The sequence below is a fragment of the Macaca nemestrina genome, chromosome 4 (assembly GCF_043159975.1).
Source record: "Macaca nemestrina isolate mMacNem1 chromosome 4, mMacNem.hap1, whole genome shotgun sequence".
NCBI lineage: Eukaryota > Metazoa > Chordata > Mammalia > Primates > Cercopithecidae > Macaca > Macaca nemestrina.
In genome coordinates this window covers 132247066-132266024 of record NC_092128.1, presented here as the reverse complement: position 1 = coordinate 132266024, position 18959 = coordinate 132247066, and the positions used below count along the sequence as shown (strand labels likewise).

At 49.5% G+C, this 18959-nt stretch overlaps 1 protein-coding gene, 1 long non-coding RNA gene and 1 pseudogene across 2 annotated transcripts; 1 reads left to right on the top strand and 2 right to left on the bottom strand.

Annotated features, from left to right (window-relative positions):
- Positions 1-1073: 1073 nt before the first annotated feature.
- On the bottom strand, positions 1074-8141 carry LOC105464698 (uncharacterized). The gene is made up of 3 exons (XR_976915.3): positions 6565-8141; positions 4369-4721; positions 1074-1359 (listed from the first exon to the last, which is right to left on the bottom strand). It is a non-coding gene; the product is annotated as an uncharacterized lncRNA (long non-coding RNA).
- Positions 8142-8331: 190 nt separating this feature from the next.
- Positions 8332-13727, top strand: LOC105496748 (uncharacterized). Its single transcript, XM_071094151.1, has 7 exons — positions 8332-8593; positions 8902-9034; positions 9616-9645; positions 10264-10299; positions 11471-11642; positions 12752-12911; positions 13593-13727. Exons 1-6 carry the CDS (start codon positions 8332-8334, stop codon positions 12803-12805), a joined length of 687 nt encoding a protein of 228 aa, XP_070950252.1. The 3' UTR covers positions 12806-12911; positions 13593-13727.
- A 2065-nt stretch (positions 13728-15792) lies between these two features.
- LOC105464701 (suppressor APC domain-containing protein 2 pseudogene) lies at positions 15793-17062 on the bottom strand (annotated as a pseudogene).
- Between the last annotated feature and the right edge of the window lie 1897 nt (positions 17063-18959).

Genomic DNA, 18959 nt, shown 5'->3' with positions numbered 1-18959 from the left:
TGAGTGGAGATTGCACCACTGCACTCCAGCCTGGGTGACAGAGCGAGACTCGGTCTCTTAAAAAAAATGTTCAAAAATACAAAGACAAGATGAATATATGGACGTATAGCATAATAGATGCAAATACCTGCACATCACACAGGGCTGGTGAACATGAGGACGTTGGATTCTTCCAGGCCTTTTTCTAAGTCTTAGCAGGGATTATTTTTGGTTGGTATGAGATTGGCTTTTTTCTTTGTTATGCTTTTCTGTGTTTTGCAGATTTTCTTTATAGAGAATGTTACTTTTTCTTAGACAGGGCATGGTGGCTCATGCCTGTAATCCCAGCACTTTGGGAGGCTGAGGCAGACAGATAACCTGAGGTCAGGAGTTCAAGACCAGCCTGACCAACTTGGTGAAACCCCATCTCTACTAAAAATAGAACAAAAATTATGGCCTGGTGTGGTGGGGGGCACCTGTAGTCCTAGCTACTTGGGAGGTTGAGGCAGGAGAATCATTTGAACTCAGGAGGTGGGTTTCCCTGTTTCTCTTCCTTCTTTCCCAGATAAGAGAAATTTTCTTTCCTCCCAGCTGATTTGCTTTTGTCATCATTATATGGCAAACCAGGCTGCACTCCCCTCCTAAGGCAGGTGGTGGTTGGCTTTGGGCTCCAAGTCCTCAGTGTTCTGTTTCTTTGGTGCCAACCAGGAAAGCCGCCTTCCACTTCTAGAGCAACGTGAAGAAATCATGGCAGCCCACGTAATCTCTCTCATTATTTCTGTCCAAACTGATTCTATCGAGGGTGGAGTGCATTGTCTTTAATTTCTTTGTTTGTGTGTATCTTTTTTCTCTCTCTCTCTCTCACAAGAAGTATATTCTTTTCTTTCCTGTTTGTTCCTGCTCGATTTGGGGAGGCTGCTGTTTCCACTGCCTAATTAATGGAAGGTGTTCTGTGGAGGATTTCGCTGCATACGTGTTCTCTCTTTGTAAATAGTACTACCTGTGGACCCTTTTAAACATAGTTGCATGCTTGACTCTTTATAGGGTAATAACTTGATTAATTTTGCAAGACTTTTTAGAATACCATTGTTCTCTTGAAAAGAAACGGGTTTACTGTTTTAACAAGACTTTAATGCCATTGAGATGCCTCACATTGCCACAGTTGCATAAGAATCACATGATCCCATGAAATAAAATTGAGAGAGCATTTTCTGGTGCCTAGTTGTTCGGGATGGCCTCTGTTCGGTGCTTTTCTTATCCTCGACCCAGTGACCAACTGTGTTTCTTTTCAATTCCATCATTCCAAAATGTCTCTGGAATCTATCGTTTCAGCTTTTGCAGCAAGGTTCATTGTGTTTGTCTTGCCCACTTCAGGTTTCACTAATGAGATTCACATGTAAAGGAGAATTGACAAGTAATCAGATGACTGATTAATTGTGTGATTCTTATTCTTACCAAGGGATACTGTAGAAGTCTTGGCTTCAGATAAAATTCTCAATGAGGGCCAGGTGCAGGGGCAAACGCCTGTAAGCCCAGCACTTTGGGAGGCTGAGGTGGGAGGGTCACTTGAGCTCAGGAATCTGAGACCAGCCTGGGGATTGTAACAAGACCACATCTCTACAAAAAAAAAAAAAAGTAGCTGGATGTGGTGATCCCAGCTACTTGGGAGGCTGAGTTGGGAGAATCTATTGAGCCTGGGAGGTTGAGGCTCCTGTGAGCTGAGATGGCACCACTGCACTCCAGCCTGGGCAACAGAGCAAGACACCATCTCAAAAAAAAATAACTCTCAATGAGGCCTTAATATACCTTTTTTAATCGTAAGCTTTAAGAGCCTGGTCATGCAAAGAGAATTCAGTGAGATGGAAGATTGTTTATTTCCTTCTATGCATTGGTCACAACTTTGATTCCACAAAAAGGCAGTGTGCTGTCCTAATAGAGCTGAGTGTGTGGAGTCTTAAGACCTTCCTCCCTCTCAGCAAATGTCTATTAGATGCTTCTACTTTGCTAGTGGCAGTGCCCTGTGATTAGAAGGTGAGCTTCACTGAGGCCTGATGTCATGGAGAGTGAGTCCCGGGAATGGCTGGATGTGAGGGTCAAGGTTGAGAGGCAGGAAAGGGATCAGTCAGCCTTCTGGCTTGGGCTTTGGTGGGTGGTGCCCTCCACGAGATTCCAAAAAGAGCTAGTTTGGGGAGGAATGAAATTGGCACCTGGAGAGTGTGAGATACTAGTGGGGCCTCCAAGCAGACCTGCCCAGGAGACAGGCTGGCCATGAAGAGAGTGGCGTTGACCTGGATGTAGACTCAGGAACCACTCACTGGGACACAAATTCCATCTTTGTGTCCCTTGGCAGTGTGATCATGGGAATACTGCTTAACCTGAAATATTTGGCTTTCTCTATGAAGTAAATGTAGTAAGATCTTCACAGGGTTTGCTGTGAGGATTGAATGAGCTCAGTGCACATGAAAATGCCCTGTACACTGGAAACCAGCTATAAATATTGGTTATTATAGTTAGGATGCTGACATTCAAATATAATTTGCCCAAATCATTTGGGAAGCATTGCATACTTCAGTCCCACATGGAGATTTGCAGGGCATGTGATTATCTGTTTGTTCATTTAGTCACAATATTGATCAGTATAGAACAACTAAAGCAGTATATTTTAAAAATTAATCAGGAGCAGCTGTTCTTTGAAGTGTTACACAACCATTAAAAATTATGTTTGGCCAGGCACGGTGGCTCAAGCCTGTAATCCCAGCACTTTGGGAGGCCAAGGTAGGCAGATCACCTGAGGTCAGGAGTTCAAGACCAGCCTGGCCAACATAGTAAAGCCTTGTCTTTACTAAAAATACAAAAATTAGTCAGGTGTGGTGGCAGGTGCCTGTAGTTCCAGCTATTCCAGAGGCTGAGGCAGGAGGATGGCTTGAACCTGGAAGGTGGAGGTTGCAGTGAGCCGAGATCACGCCACTGCACTTCAGTCTGGGCAACAGAGTGAGACTCTGTCTCAAAAAGAAATTGTATTTGCAGAGTTTGTATTGCATGGGTCAGGTTTAAGCAAAAAGAAAAATCAACTTAGGAAGTATATATGAAGTATTATTATAACTACAAACGAAACAGGCAGAAAAAACCCTGCAAGGAACCATGCCAAAATATTAAGTCCCCTTTAGGGAATAGGACTTGGAATGATTTTTCTTTATAGTCTTCTGTGCTTTAAACATACTCTGCCATGACATATTCCTTCTGTGATCAGAAAAATATAAACGAATGATAAAAGCAGAACACCCCTTCCCACCAGATACAAGTGGGAACTAGATGTCTGAATAAATGAAAAGACAAATATATCAATTTCATCTTTTTAATATTTCCCCGTAATTCATCTTGCCTTATTTACCCTTTTCTCTCTGGCCATGGAATCACAGAGCTAACTGCACAGACACAGTGTGAATGAAACCAAGTTGTCCCTACGTGGAATCTCAAGTTGTTCTACCCTTTTGGGATCTTCCATTTAAGTTTTTGGGTAATGAAAATTTGATCTTGATTTCAACTAAACCTGTTGTGTATAAATCTAACGTTTCTATTTAGTGAAGGTTTTTAGCAGTTTATAGAGGCTGGAGATAACGAACTATTATTTGTCTTCTGTCTTTCACGTGTCTGCCATGGGTTCTGGTTTGTAGGCAGATATAAATGCTGATACATGTGCCCCTGTCATGTCTGAGAGGATGAGAGAAGTGAGCTGAGGACTCTTTCCTGGGAGAAGTTATTTTTCTCCTATGCTTTTAGAATTCTCGACTCCTTCTGTTCATACTGAGCAATAGCCATCATACCATATTTCATCAACCTCAGATTTCTCTTTTCTTTCTTTTTTTGAGACAGGGTCTTGCTCTTACACACAGGCTAGAGTGCAGTGGTGGTGATCATAGCTCACTGCAGCTTAAACTCCTGGGCTCAAGCCATCCTCCCTGACCTCAGCCTCCTGAGTAGCTGGGACTGAAGGTATGTATCACTGCACCAGGCCAATTTTTGTATTTTTTGTAGAGACAGAGTCTAAACATATTGCCTAGGCTGGACCCAAACTCCCGACCTCAAGTTATCCTCCTGCCTCGGCCTCCCAAAGTGCTGGGATTCCAGGCGTGAACCACCACACCCACCCAATCTCAGCTTTCTGGTTTGACCCAAGGGATTGACTTTCAAGTTGTAGATATAGTTTGTGCTTGTCTGTTTTTGGTGTCTCCTGGTTCCCCCTGCCAATGCCACCTCTGGTGCCACTTGTCACTTTTCTCTAAAACCAACCCCTTCTCTCACCTGGCAGAAAAATTCCCTGCCTAGCCTTTACCCCCAGCACTGGTTTCAGTGCCAGAAAACATGCTGTCCTCCCTGTATTTGGCTTACCTGTCCTCCCCCTCACTGATATGTTCTGCTCATTGGGTGGGGGAGGAATCACATGGGTTAGGTGCTCATCTGCCCACTCCTGTATTCTATGCACAGACATAGCGGCCCAATGTTGGATTCCAGCATGTGAAGTTAATGAAGCAGACGTGACTTCCATCCCCGGGCTGCACCCGGCAGTTCATCCTGGATCCGGGGCTCTGCCTCATCCACTCTCACCGCTCCTCCTCTGCAGAGAGGTGACTGCTGCTGATTAGTAGGGCAGGAAGCAGAGGCTGGAGGGCATTTCATAGGGCGGAGAGAGGGCAGAGCTGAGTCCTGGCCTGATCCGGTCACTCAACAACCCATTTCCTCATCTAAAAATGGAATAATAATCAATTACTTAGTATCTGTCAACACAAGCCTATGTTTGTGTGTGTGTATACATATATGTGTGTGTGTATATATATATGTATGTGTATTATATATATATACGTGTGTGTATAACTCTAGAGGCGGAGGTTGCCATGAGCCAAGATCATGCCACTGCACTCCAACCTGGGCAACAAGAGCAAGACTCTGTTTCCAAAAAAAAAAAGAAAAGAAAAGAAAAGAATGGCTACTGCATAGACAGCGCAGCCCCGAGGGCTGCTGGTTGCCCATTTATATGGTTATTTCTTGATGATATGCTAAGCAAGAGGTGGATTATTCATGCCTCCCCTTTCTAGACTATATAGGGTAACTTCCTGACGTTGCCATGTCACTCTCATCACCATCTTGGTTTAGGTGGGTTTTTGAGTTTCATTCTTTTTGCCCACGTTGGAATGCAATGGTGCGATCTCAGCTCACTGTAACCTCTGCCTCCTGGGTTCGAGCAATTCTCCTGCCTCAGCCTCCCAAGTAGCTGGGATTACATGTGTGCGCCACCATGCCTGGCTAATTTTGTGTTTTTAGTAGAGATGAGGTTTCTCCATGTTGGTCAGGCTGGTCTTGAACTCCTGACCTCTGGTGATATGCCTGCCTCAGCCTCCCAAAGTGCTGGGATTACAGGCATGAGCCACACACCAGGCCCTTGGCCGGCTTCTTTACTGCAACCTATTTTATCAGCGAGGTCTTTATGACCTGTATCTTGTCCTCACCTCCTATCTCATCCTGTGACTTAGAATGCCTAACCTCCTGGGAATACAGCCCAGTAGGTCTCAGCCTTATTTTTTTTCTTTTTTCTTCTCTCTTTTTTTTTTTTATGTGTGTGACAGTCTTGCTCTGTCACCCAGGCTGGAGTGCAGTGGTGCAATCTTGGCTAACTGCAAGCTCCGCCTCCCAGGTTCACGCCATTCTCCTGCATCAGCCTTCTGAGTAGCTGGGACTACAGGTGCCTGGCCACCATGCCCGGCTAATTTTTTGTATATTTTTTTTAGTAGAGATGGGGTTTCACTGTGTTGGCCAGGATGGTCTCGATCTCCTGACCTCGTGATCCGCCCACCTCAGCCTCCCAAATTGCTGGGATTACAGGTGTGAGCCACCAGGCCCAGCCGGTCTCAGCTTCATTTTATGTAGCCCCTATTCAAGATGGAGTTGCTCTGGTTCACACATCTCTGACAAATCTGAATCTCATGTCCTTCATGTTCTGCTGATCCAAGCCCTCGCCTCTATTGCTGTGGGCAGGGAAGGGGTAAGCCAGGTGAACAGCACCCAGGAGTAACAGGAGCTCTGTTGAAACCAGGGCTAAACCTCCATCTTGGTGGGGGAGGGCACTGTCTGAGCCAGCTTCGATGAAAAGTGGAAGGTGGGGGCCACCCCCCTGGGGACAGGCCTCTGGAGGGTCACTTCCAGGCTTGTTAAAAAAAAAAAAAAAAAAAAAAAAAAGGCCAGGCACGGTGGCTCACACCTGTAATCCTAGCACTTTGGGAGGCCAAGGCAAGACAATTTCTTGAGCAATCCTCCTGGCTTGAGGCCAGGAAGTCAAGACCAGCCTGGGCAACATAGTGAGACCCCATCTCTAAAAAAAAAAATTGTTTTAATTAGTCGGGAGTGGTGGTGTGCTCCTGTAGTCCCAGCTACTCTGCAGGCTGGAGTGGGAGGATCGCTTGAGGCCAGGAGTTCAAGACTGCAGTGAGCTGTGATCATACCACTGCACTCCAGCCTGGGCGACAGGATGAGACTCTGTCTCAAAAAAATAAATAAATAAAATAAAAAATAAAAAAAGAATCTGCACAGCACCTATGACCTCAGCAAATTCTCCCAGCAGCCCTGGAATGTCATGACTCTCAGCTTCAAGAATAGGCTCACAGAGGGACACAGCAGGCCCCAGGTCACAAAGCAGCTCAGGACAGTGCAGAATGAGCCCTTGTCTGGAGCTTGAAAGTTCATGCTCTTGCCTCGAGTCCAGTTACCTCTAGAAAAAAAGAAGTGCTCTGAGCAAAGCCTGTAGGGAGCCAACGTCTGGTCCCTGCTGAGCGAAAAGGAGAGTTCTGTAAGATGGATAGGGAGTATGGGAAGTCCCCACCCTCTGCCACCAGGCTTGATTGATGAGCACAGTCCTGCTCCAGAGATGAGCAGTGGGGCCCCCTGGAGGCTGCAGAGTGGAGGCGAGGAGAGGCTATGAATATTTCAGCGACAGAGGCCGGGCTGGAGGAAAGGAGGAGAAGGGTGGCAGGGAGGTACTCAGCCAGCGGGAGGGGGCTCAGGGACTAGGACACCCAGGTGAGGAAAGACTCACATCATTGAGCCAGGGCTTGGGGAGGGGGGAGCTAGGCCAGGAGGAAGAGGCTCTTTGAGAAATTAGAGTTCGCGGCGGGCTGTGGCTCATGCCTATAATCCCAGCACTTTGGGAGGCTGAGGCTGACAGATCACCTGAGGTTGGGAGTTCCATACCAGCCTGACCAACATGGAGAAACCCCATCTCTACTAAAAATACAAAAATTAGTGGGTGCCTGTAATCCCAGCTACTTCGGAGGCTGAGGCAGGAGAATCACTTGAATCCAGAAGGCGGACGTTACAGTGAGGTGAGATTGCAGCAGGTTGCAGGAGGCAGAGGTTGCAGTGAGGCGAGATCGGGCCCCTGCACTCCAGCCAGGACAACAGAGTGAGACTCTGGAAAAAAAAGAAAAGAAAGAAAAGAAAAGAAAAGAGAAATCAGGGTTCAGTGAGATAAAGGAGGGGTGGGGATGGGGTTCCCAGAATAGGACAGTAGGGTTAGGGTCACAGGGATCAAATGGGGAGTTCACTGAGGGGGAGGGCTTCAGTGAATGGGGCTGGGATATGGAGGGGATTCAGTGAGGAAGAGGAGCCTCATATAAGGGGTAGGCACACACTCACCCCCCACCCACGACTGCAGGGTGGCTCATGCCTGGAATCCCAGCACTTTGAGAGAGCAAAGGGGAGGATCGCTTGAGGCCAGGAGTTCGAAACCAGCCTGGGCAACATAGTGAGACCCTGTCTCTGCAAAATTTTTCAAATTAGCCAGGTTGGGGGTCCATGCCTATAGTCCCAGCTACTCAAGAGGCTGAGGAGGGAGGATCGCTTGGGCCCAGGAGTTCAAGGCTGCAGTGAGCTATGATCCCACCACTGCAACCCAGCCTGAGCAACACAGCAAGACTGTATCTCCAAAATTAAAAAAAAGAGGAGGGGGCTTACTGAGATGGTGAGAACTTAGAAGCAGTGCAGGCTAAATAAGGGGCTGGGTTATCCTTTTTCTCTTTTACAAAAGATTGTACCGTGAGGTTGGGGACCTGTAGGGGATGTGCCCTGTTGGGTTCCCCAAATCTCTGCCTGGCCCTGTAAGGGCAGGGGCTGCAGGTCCCCCCCTCAGCCCGCCCCCTCCCCGCCCCGCTCCTCCTGCCAGGTAGCAGCCCGAACACTTGGGAGGCTAGGTCACACCCCCCACGCCGGGAAAAGGGGTGGAGAAAAGTCGTCCTGAGACGGGTGGTGAGCGTCCCTGTCGCCGGCAGTGTGGTGGAGAGGTGGAGACCCCGCTGCTGACCGAGGATGCTGATGTGGGCCTGGAGTAAGCGCCCTTTGATGATGACGACGGCCTGGTGGACTGTGACTCCCGGCCGCCTGCTACCATGGCCACTGCAGGTACAGGTCAGTGGCTGCTGCGGCGGGGATGGGGGGCTTGTGGGGCTGCACTCCCTCACCGCCTCCACTCCCGCACCTTCTCCCCAAGGACCAAGCACTGGTCTAGCAGCTCGGCATCGCCCCCTCCCAAGAAAAAGGAGGAAAAGAAAGGCGGCCACCGGAGAAGCCGGTGAGAGCCGCACCTGGCCGGAGCAGGAAGGGAGGAGTATGTGGGGTCTCTCCCCGGGTGCCCATCCCAGGCCCACAAGAGACCAGCAACCATGCCGCATTTGTGAGCCCCGCCACTCTCTAAGCCCCTCACTCGCCCTCACCGTGCCGTTCAGGTAAGTGCCCTCCAGGTAACTGAACCCATCCCAGGCTTCAAGCTCCTCCCTTCACTAGGCCCCACCCCTCATTGAGTCCCTTCCTTTCTCTGGGATCTGCCCCTCGCTGAGCCCCTCCCCTTCTCTAACACCTGCTTCTCACTGAATCCCCCAGAGCCAGACTCACTGACCGGGCCCATGTGTTACCAGCACCTGCTCCTAAGGAAGGAGACCACTACTACTCCTGCTGCCCTCCTCCCCCTACCTTGCCTAGTTCACAAGACAGGAGTAAAGGGAATGAAACAAAAGTAAGATAAATAGCCAGACAACCTTGGCACCACCACCCTGCCCTAGGAGTTAAACAAAGTAATAATAATAACATCAGCCCCTGGCCTAAACTACTTGTGTTATCTGTAGATTCCAGACACTGTATGAAAAAAGCATTGTAAAACTTTGTTAACTGATGCATGTAGCCCCCAGTCATGTATCCCACGCTTGCTCGATTTATCACGACCCTTTCATGTGGACCCCTTAAAGTTGTAAGCCTTTAAAAAGGCCAAGTATTTCTTTCTCGGGGAGCTCCGCTCTTAAGATGCGAGTCTGCGGACGCTCCCAGCCAAATAAAAAACCTCTTCCTTCTTTAATCCGGTGTCTGAGGAGTTTTGTCTGCAGCTCGTCCTGCTACAGTCCCAGTCTGCCTCTGCCCTCCCCCAGGGGTCCTGTGCCCACCAACAGCAGTGGGAATGGCCCTGGGGAGGAGGGGCCTCATCTGCCATCCCTGAATCTCTCTGTCCACCCTCCTCTGTCCTGCATGAGACCCTGGCAAGTGTCTGGGGCCCCAGCTAACCCCATCCATCCGTCTGTCTTTCTTCCTGGCATCTGCCCTCAGGAAAAAGAGGAGACTGGAGTCCGATGGCAGGTCAGTGGGGACACAGCAGGCTGGGCCCAGCGTGGGGGATGTCTGTGGGTGGGAGAGATCCCCCAGAGGCCACAGGCCTGGACCCTCAGGGCCTGCACCTGGACACTGCCAAGAGGCAAGCTTTGCCCCTACAGAAGACATGAATCCCACCATTGGAGCCTCTGACCTCTGGGTTTGAAACTATCTTTGCCTACAATGCCAGGGGGGCTGGAAGGGTGATTTGGAGACAACATAGGCAGTGCCATCAACTACTCTGAGGGACTTTGGCGACTGTTGGGGCCTCAGGTCACTCTGTACAAGGGACCTTGGGCTTCATGGCCTGGAATTCCCTTTCCAGCTTCAATGTCCCAAGCACCCAGGCCTCTCTAGCCATTTCCAGCCAGCCACCCCCTACCCCATCTCACTAGAGTCCACCTCCCTGTGTCCACAGCTGTGGGAGCTCCTCTCCCCTCTGCAAGAAGAGTGTGAAGAAGCATCACTGAGACAGGTACCCTTGTTGTCCCCACCCTGGGACCTCATCTTCCTCCCGTGGGGCCCAGGGTCAGGGCTGTGGCCCTCCATAGGTCTCCCCTGGGCCACCCCAGACAAGCTCAAGAGAACTCCTTTATCGCGCTACAGGTCTGATTCTGGGTCCTGGAGGAAAAGACAGCACAGGTGAGCAGCGATTTGCAGAGGACATGGTCAGTGGTCCCTTCAGGGACCAAAGCCCAAAGGACGCAATGATGAGAGGGGGTTCTGAGGGTCCCATCGGGCTCCATCCTTCAGCTCCAGGGTTCCTTCCCAGAGGTTTTGCATAAGTCACTTTGAACTTTAGTGTAAGATCTATAAAAAATATTAAAAATAAAATAGCTCCAATAATTTGTTAATGGACACACAAAATAAAAAGTTGTAAGGTGTGTTATATATATAGTATAAAATGTGTGAAAGGGAGAAAATTTGTAAAGTTTCTCTGTGCATAGAAGTTAAATTGTCATCATCTTAAACTAGGTTGTTAAGATACAAGATGTTTTATATAAGTCTCATGATAACCACCAGGGGGAAAAAAAAAACTGTAGTAGATACACAGAAGAAAAAGAGAAAGTAATTAAAGCATGTAAAAACAACAAAAATGAAAAAAATTTAAGCTTGGGTGGTGGCTCATGCCTATAATCCCAGCACTTTAGGAGGCCAAGGTGGGAGAATCATGTGGGAGCCACAACTAAGGGCCGTGTTGGGTGTCTGGCATAGAATCCCTGTACATCAGGTGCCTAATAAGAGCTGAGGCAGGTGAGGCTCCTGGGCAGATGCGTGGGTGACCAATAGACCTGCTTGCACCTCAGTGAGCACCTCCAACAACAGATGGGCCAGGCCTCCACTTTTCTTTCTATCGGTCCCATCTCATTTGACGTGCCCAGTCACTGTGCAGTTGGCACTGTTCATGTCCCATATCCACTGTCTGCATATGGACAGGGAAGGCTGGTGGGTGAAGAAACTCATCCAGGTCACACAGTTGGTGAAACATGGAGCTGGGATAAGACCCACATCACTGGACTTGAGTCAGGGAATGGCTGGAGTGAGACAGCTTGTGCCAGAGGCATGGCCTGACCCCACCCTGCCCTGAAGAGCAGAGCTGCTCACCCCTTCCATCAGAGTCAACTGCTCTGCCAGCAGCTGGGGATTGCAATGCCTCAAAAGAGTGCGCAGCTGGAACCAAAATGCCCAGGCAAGGGCAGTGTGGCTATGCCATGGGCCTGTTACTGGGGAGCATAGGCCCCCACTCAGTGGGTGCAGTGGAGGCTGGCAGCTGTGAAGCATTGTGACTTGCCACCTCCCTTCCTCAAAACAGGGTGGAATCCACTATTGAGGTACATGAAAGTGTCTGGTCTCCACACTTCCTCCTTGGCCTCATGGCAGCAATAGCAGTGGCAGTAGTGACTGTGGCAGGAGCCCCAGGGTGGACCATTGGCCTTTGGGGCCAGGCTCTCAGAAGAATGCTGGACCACAGCCAAAATGCTCAGGTAGGGGCAGGTCAGCTGCACTGTGAACTCGACACTAGGGAAGGCAGGCCTTGTCTAGCAGGACCCAGTCATCTCACAGATCTCTAAGGCTCTGTTTATTTTTCTTCAATCATTCATCTGAAACATTGTCTTCAGACTGGTTAATTTCTAGGGCTCTGTCTTCAAGTTTATTTCTTCTGTTTCTAATCAGCTGATCCTCTCAACAGTACTTTTTTTATTATCATCTTTCTATTTCGTTCTTTAATAATTTCCATTTCTCTGCTGAGATCCCACATTTGCCCATCATTATGAAAATATTTTTCTTTACCTCCAGTACCATATTTATAATAGTTGCTTTCCAATTCTTGTCATCTTATTATAACACCTTGGACGTCTTGGAGCTAGCTTCTAATGCCTGTTTTAGTTTTACTCTTGTATATGAATTACATTATCCTGCTTTTTTCACACATCTCGTGAATTTTAAAATTATAAGCTAGAAACTATAAATGACAGATAGACACTCTAGATTCTGTTTTTTGAGGAGTATTGTTATTTTTCTAGAAGAAACTTAATTTGACTGAACTCATCTCCAATCCCTAACTCCCCTACAGTGGACGAAGCTGAAATTCTCATTCACTTCTTACCCATACATGTATTATACCATATGTATTACACATAAATATATTTCTACATAATTACACATCATATTTTATCAAAATATATTATTTTTCCAGTGAGAGTCTTGTTAAACAAGCTACTTCACTCTTACCTGAAGCCAGAAATTCAATTTTGTTTGCTTTTTGATTTTTTTAATGTATGGAATTAGATACTATGCATGCTTTTTAATTTGGTTTCTTTTATGCAACATTGTGATATTCATTCATCCCATTGTCTGTGTGTATAGTTTTTTCTTCAGCAGGGAAACGTTTGCTAAACTGATATGAAACGGTAAAGATGGTGTGAAGTTAGAGTTATTCTTTAACATCTGTTTCGTTGACAAGGACTGAGAGAAGGCAATCCACTTGTGCAAGAGTTGCCTAAGAAAATCAGCACACTCATTCTAAACTTCAGAACCCAGCTGTGGCTACTCTGCTGTTTTCAGGAATTAAGTACATTTATTTTTCTCCCAGTGGTTCTCCTTTCTAACAATCGCAGGACCAGGGCCATCCTGCTTCAACAGGTGACATGATAATTATGGGCGTGAGGGAGATAAACTGACAGCATCCCTTCGTTATAATCATGGCTCAGGGACCACAATTCACACAGAGACTCACTCCAAGACTCAGCCAGGTGAGTGTCTGTTTCTCAGCTTCATTAACAGTGAGTGATCAAGACTCAGGTGGGACAATGTCTGTAACTCTCTCATGGTTTGTTCTTACATCTCACGGAATTATAACTAGTCAGCAGGTGTTTCTAGATGAAATATTAATATTATTAATATATAAATATATAGATTTGTGGAAGAAAATTTGACATTCTGTAATTATATTTGAATTTGAATTTTGACTATTTTCCATTTTAATAAAGTAGTACAAATTATTTTATGCATTTATGCAAATCTTTACATTTTAAGACACCACAAATCTGCACTGATTCAGAGTGATGTAATTATACTACTTTGGATTTATTTAAGTTTGGAGATGCTGTAGCACATTTCTAATACTTAAGGACGGTTTGAATTATCATGTGATGAAACAAGCTTTTTTTTTTCATATTTCCAGAAATCTCTTTTATTTCTTTAGATATATAAAACATTGTCACTTTATGTTCTCTCAGATAATTCCAGTATCTGTCTCTACAGAGTTGACTTGTTGTTTCTGCTGGGTCCCCTAATGTATTGTTTCCTTGTGGTGTTTATGAATTTTAAAACTGGAGATCACATTTTCTTTCTTTCTTTTTTCTTTCTTTTTCTTTTCTTTCTTTCTTTCTTTTTTCTTCTTCTTCTTTTTTTTTTTTTTTTTTTTTTTATAGAGATGGGGTCGCTCACTACGTTGCCCAGGCTGGTCTCGAACTCCTGGCCTCAAATGCTGGGATTCCAAACCTGAGCCACCGCGGCCGGCTGAGATATTCATTTTCCTTGGAACTTGATCAACACAAAATTCTGAGGCCTGGTGTGGTTGTTTCCTCTGGGGCACATTCTCAACCAGGGACACTTCTGCCTCCAGGGACACATTTTGACATCCTGAGACAGTTCTAGGTGTCACAACTGTGTGTGCACGCACGTGTATGTACCTGCACATGCTAGTGGCACCTCGTGGATAGAGGCCAGGGATGCTGCTCACAGTCTGCAAGTAGACTGACCCACCCAGCGTCACTAGGGCGGGCTCCAGGCAGGGTCCGCATGTATCTCTGCCAGCCACCTAGACCGTGCCAGTCGGTGCCACTTTAAATTCTCCCCTCCTGGTCTCCAGGGCCACACACTAGCGTGACTGTAAGCTGTAAACTTGGAGGACCTATTTTTTTTCACCTTGCATGGAACACCAAAGCTGAGAGGCAGTTTTTCCAGAGGTGCCAGCCTGTCTCACATTTCCTCTTTAGCTGTGGGGTCCAGCTCTATGTGAGCGGTTTCTTGATGAAGTTACCCCAGGACAGACACTGTTCTGTCTTCTGCTTCCAGTCCTGTAAAGAGGCCAGGATCCCCCAGGGCATGGCAGGCACCCTCAAAGGCAGACGTGGGGAGGCCCTGCTGGGCAGACCCCAGCCTGCTGATGGGGGGCCGGCTGCCGCTGGCCCACCCACTGCACAACAGTCCACCCGGTGCTGGGGCTGTGGGGCACAGGCCTTCAGGACCTGCTCCCTTTGCCGCCCAGGAGGTCCAGGCCTGGCATCCTTATGTCTCTGGAAAGCCCACTCCCATCCTCAGGGTAGGAGGGCAGCTGCATGCTGGGCTGGCTTGGGCGTGTCCTGGGACACCCCTGCAGCCGGGGTGCAGCAGGGAATGTGGCTCTGTGGGGTTCCTGTGGGCAGGTTAGCGTGGAGCTGGGTTCCGGAAGGGAGTTGCTGCGCTGCCTGCCAGGACCCCTCCTCTGAGACAGGGGTGCCTTGTGGGACAGTGCACCAAAGTGTCCTGGGCATGAGGGGATCCTGCGCCTCACACACACTGACCCTGCATCGGGGGCCCTGCGTCCCACACACACTGACCCTGCATCGGGGACCCTGTGTCCCCCCCACACACACTGACCCTGCATCGGTGGCCCTGGGCTGCAGAAACTGTCCGTGATGTTGCCGTGCCCCTGGCTCTGGTGGCACTGGGACCCTCCAGGCTGGGCTGAGCATGGGCCCCCCACCAGTGCATACCCCAACACCAGCGGGAGTGGGCCTGGGCAAGGGGACAGGGAGTGACACCCAAGGTGACCTGCCCCAGCCTCCTCCTGTACCCTGGGGGTTCTCCTTTCCCTTGGCTGAGGGAAGTGGCCTCTCCTGGATGAAACCTGGGTTCAGGCTGGGCGTGGGAGGAAAGGGGGATGAGCAGGACCCCAGACCTTGGGAATCCTGAGTTTGGGGTGACAGACTCTCCCTACGACGTGCCTGGAAACTGTCTGGGGGCCCAGGCTGATCCCCCTCCTGGGGACAGGGGCCTCTGGGGAGCCAGGCTCACAGGTTGTTCTGTGGGACTCAATGTGGGGCAGCGTCCTGGCCAGGATGAGGAAGACCATCACCGCGGGGTCTTCGGTAGGCACACGCAGGCCAAGCTCTAGTCCACCTGGCTCCCCGATCCGCTGCAGCCAGAGTCTCTCAGTCTCGGTCGGGACCTGAAGTCCGACCGCCATCCCTGGGGCTCCCCTGCCAGGCAGGCAACCCCCGCTTACAGGCCTTCCCCATCCCCTCCATTTGCTCCCATCCGAGCGACAGGCACCTCCTGGTGCCCTGGTTGAGGTGGGGGTAAGTTGCCCTCGGAACTTCCAGGTCTGGAGCGTGATCTCAGCGCTGCAACCGTGCCGCCTAGCGCCCTCTGCTGGCCATTGTCACCATTGTCAGAAGTGCAGCCTGGCGTGAGCAGAGCCTTTCACTGGAGATGAGACCCAGGGCAGCACCACTGGAAACCGGGGCGAGCAGAGATCTGGTAACTGGTGGAGGGGTCCACTGTCCACTGACAGCGGCAGTAGTAGCTGCGGACTATGCGGACTCAAGAAAGCCTCAGTCCATGTTAGCACCGGAAGCCAAAACCGAGTCAAGGACTCGGTGTAGGGGCCAGCCGGGGACAGGCCTGGGGAACCTGGATGGCAAGGGGTGCAGGAAGACGCCCATTCCGGGCCTGCCTGGGCCTGCCGGGGGTCTCCAGCCAGAGAGGTTGGGTGCTACAGAGCGCATGCCCCAAAGGGCAGAGTGCCAGGCTGGCCCTGTGGGCCTGCTCAGCCCACACTGGCAAGATGAAGGTGGGGTCCAGAGGCTCCCCGCCTTGCCTGTTCAGGGTGCTGGCCTCAAACAGCTGCTTAATGAGTGCCGACTTCTGCTCCAGCTGCGTAATGTACCCACTCTTCTCGGTCACCTCCTGGGTGAGGAGTCAGTTCTTCTCCTTCAGCACAAGAACGGTCTGCTGCTCACAGCCCGGGGACGAGGTGTACGTCAGGGTAGACCAGGCGGCCCGGAGGAGGACGTGGGTAGGGCCTGGCTGGCACAGGCTGCAGCCAGCAGCTCTCCCAGGCACCCGGCCACCTCCTGTACCTTGGACAGTAGCCGCCTCAGTGGGCGGGGGCTCCCCATGGCCCCAAAGTCGGCGCTGGCTCTGCTCTGGCCCAGGCGGCACCGGTGCTCCTGCACTCGTTGGAGCTGCTGCTGGTACCAATCACGGCCCCGCGCCATCATCTGCAAACCCTGCAGCACCTCCTTCTCCTGCTCCAGCTCCTTCATCTACTTCAGCAGGCCGCAGAGCATGCCGCTGGTGATGGTGTGCCTCCGACGTTCCCCTCGGGCACTGGGGATCCGCGGGGCATCCCCTGAGTCTGCCTCCAGGGTCCTGCAGGCCCCTGCACCTGCGTCAGCGCTCCGGCTCCGTTCCAGCGCCGCGCTCTGGGACCGCTCTGGTTCCGCGGGGCAGGACGCCGCCTCGGCGGGGGCACACAACTGCTCCAGGCTGCGGGCCGCGCCACTGGGACCGGCCAAAGAAGCTCGCACGCCCAGGGGCAGGGGCTTCCTCTCCAGGACCGTCCGCGGCTCGTCGGCCGGCGTGAATATCAGGGGCTGCGCCGGCTGCGGCGGCTGGTCCCCGGGCCTGGCCGGGCCGGGCCGGGGCGTGCCTGGGGTCCCCGGGACCGCCGTCGGCGCTCAGCAGCGCGGTGCGCAGGCCGGCCACGAAGCGCTGTAAGGTCAGGTAGCCGGGCCACCTCGCGCAGGCCCTCCAGGACCCCGCGGGGCAGCTCTTGCGCGTCGGCGCCCTGCCAGCGCCCTGCCTCTGTGCTGCGCGCGGGCTGCAGCGGGAGGCATGCAGTTCCGTGGGCCATCGCGGCCCCGACCATGGGCGCCCGGGCTCGGTCCACGCGTCCACCTGCCAGCGTCCCCGCGCGGCCCCACGGCGGGGCAGGCCAGGCGCACTCCCAAGGTTTTTAATACACTTCACATTAATAAGGTTTTTAGTAGATGACCATAATAAAATTGTTTAATCCTGTTATAGTAATTGTTAATAGGGAAATTTTTTTTTACTACCACAAACTATCTGAAAATAACACCTTCTGCTGTGTATGTGGTATATAATTTTTATAGTATACATGAAACATCATGCATGTTCAGCATGATGTCAGACTGATGTGATATGACAGCCACTCAATGCATTATTATTTTTTTCCAAAATACGTCAGGCTATTGCTTTTTCCATTAGCACAAAATCTACTTCAGTTCAGTTCTACAAACACCCATGATTCATTTTTATATACATGTCACAGTTCTGGGTGGTGAAAACTAAATGAAGGAATGCAAAAAGTGGAAACAAAAAGCTTACTAAAAAAGTGTGCCCTTGGTACTATAGGAGCACAGATAACGTGCGACCTCTACAGGTGTGACTATGCAGGTGTGGGTGTTCGATCAACTATATTAATAATTTGGTTTATCATATAATGATCAGGCTGTAGGTTTAAGAATTTATATGTGATAATCAACATTAATCAAAATAAATGGATGGATTTAAAATGATAATGATGGTGATAATTTTGAATCTGAAGTAACATTGATGATGGAAGTTTTATTGGTTGATTTTTTTCAGGTACATAAAATATTTCCTCTTTGTCATTAAAATGAACACAGTTTCCACTTTTGTTATCATTCAAAAGTGCCTTCTTTGCCCAAGTTGTTACTGGAGTCTCAGCCAACATCCTCCTCCTTTTCTCTGGGTACCATGAAGCTCCTTCTGGATCCTAAGCCCCCTGACCTGACCACCAGTCACTTGGCCATTGTCCACATCATGATGTTGTTCACCATTGTGTTCTTGGTGTCTCCAGAGCTTTTTGAATCCCTTCATTTTCAAAATGACTTCAAGTGTAAGATGCTTTCCTACCTGAGCAGGGTGATGCAGGGCCTCTCTGTCTGCACCGCCTGCCTCCTGAGCCTGCTCCAGGCCGTCACCATCAGCCCCAGCACCTCCTGGTTGGTGAGGTTTAAACATAAACTCACAAATCCCATTTCACATGTTCTTGTCTTCTTGTGGTCCTTCAGTTTGTCCTGCAGTAATTACATGATCTTCTACACTGTGGTTTCTTCCAATACGACTCACACCAGTTTTCTGATGCTCAATAAATACTGCCTCATTTCCCCAAGGAAGTCCATTATCAGGAACCTTATTTTTCTTACCCTGTCATTATTCAGAGATGTCTCCTTTGTGGGAATTATTCTTCTCTCAACTGCGTACATGGTGACTCTCTTGTGCAGGGATCAGAGGTGATCCCCGCACCTTAACAGCGCCAGATTCTCCCCAAGAGTCTCTCCAGAAAAAAAGGGCTGCCAAGACCATCTTGCTGTTGGTGAGTTTCTTTGTGGTCATGTACTGGATGGATATGAGCTTCTCATCCTACTCGATCCTGATATCAACATATGATACAGTTGTCCTGGGTGTCCAGAGGCTTGTGACCAGTGCCTATGCCACTGTAAGTCCTTTGTTGCTAATAAGGTTTGAAAAAAGAATAATGGATATCCTGCAAATGATGAGACACAAGTATTGTATTTTTTATGAAAATAATTATCTGAAAAGGAGATTCTAAAATCAGTTAAATTATTCAAGTATCAGAGGATTTGATAATTTATTTCACTACATTGTAGAGAGTTTCTGTAACACTGTTATTTTATGTAAATCATTTGGAAACTGATGCTGCCAAAGACTTGATGGATCTCTTAGTTCGTTGTCCACCATGA

Excerpts from the sequence above, each read along its gene's own strand:
- LOC105496748 (XM_071094151.1), top strand. The coding sequence starts at position 8,332 with ATGCTGATGTGGGCCTGGAGTAAGCGCCCTTTGATGATGACGACGGCC. Across the intron at positions 9,035-9,615 it reads GTAAAGGGAATGAAACAAAA|GAAAAAGAGGAGACTGGAGT; the intron begins GTAAGATAAATA and ends ATCTGCCCTCAG. Across the intron at positions 9,646-10,263 it reads AGACTGGAGTCCGATGGCAG|GTCTGATTCTGGGTCCTGGA; the intron begins GTCAGTGGGGAC and ends ATCGCGCTACAG.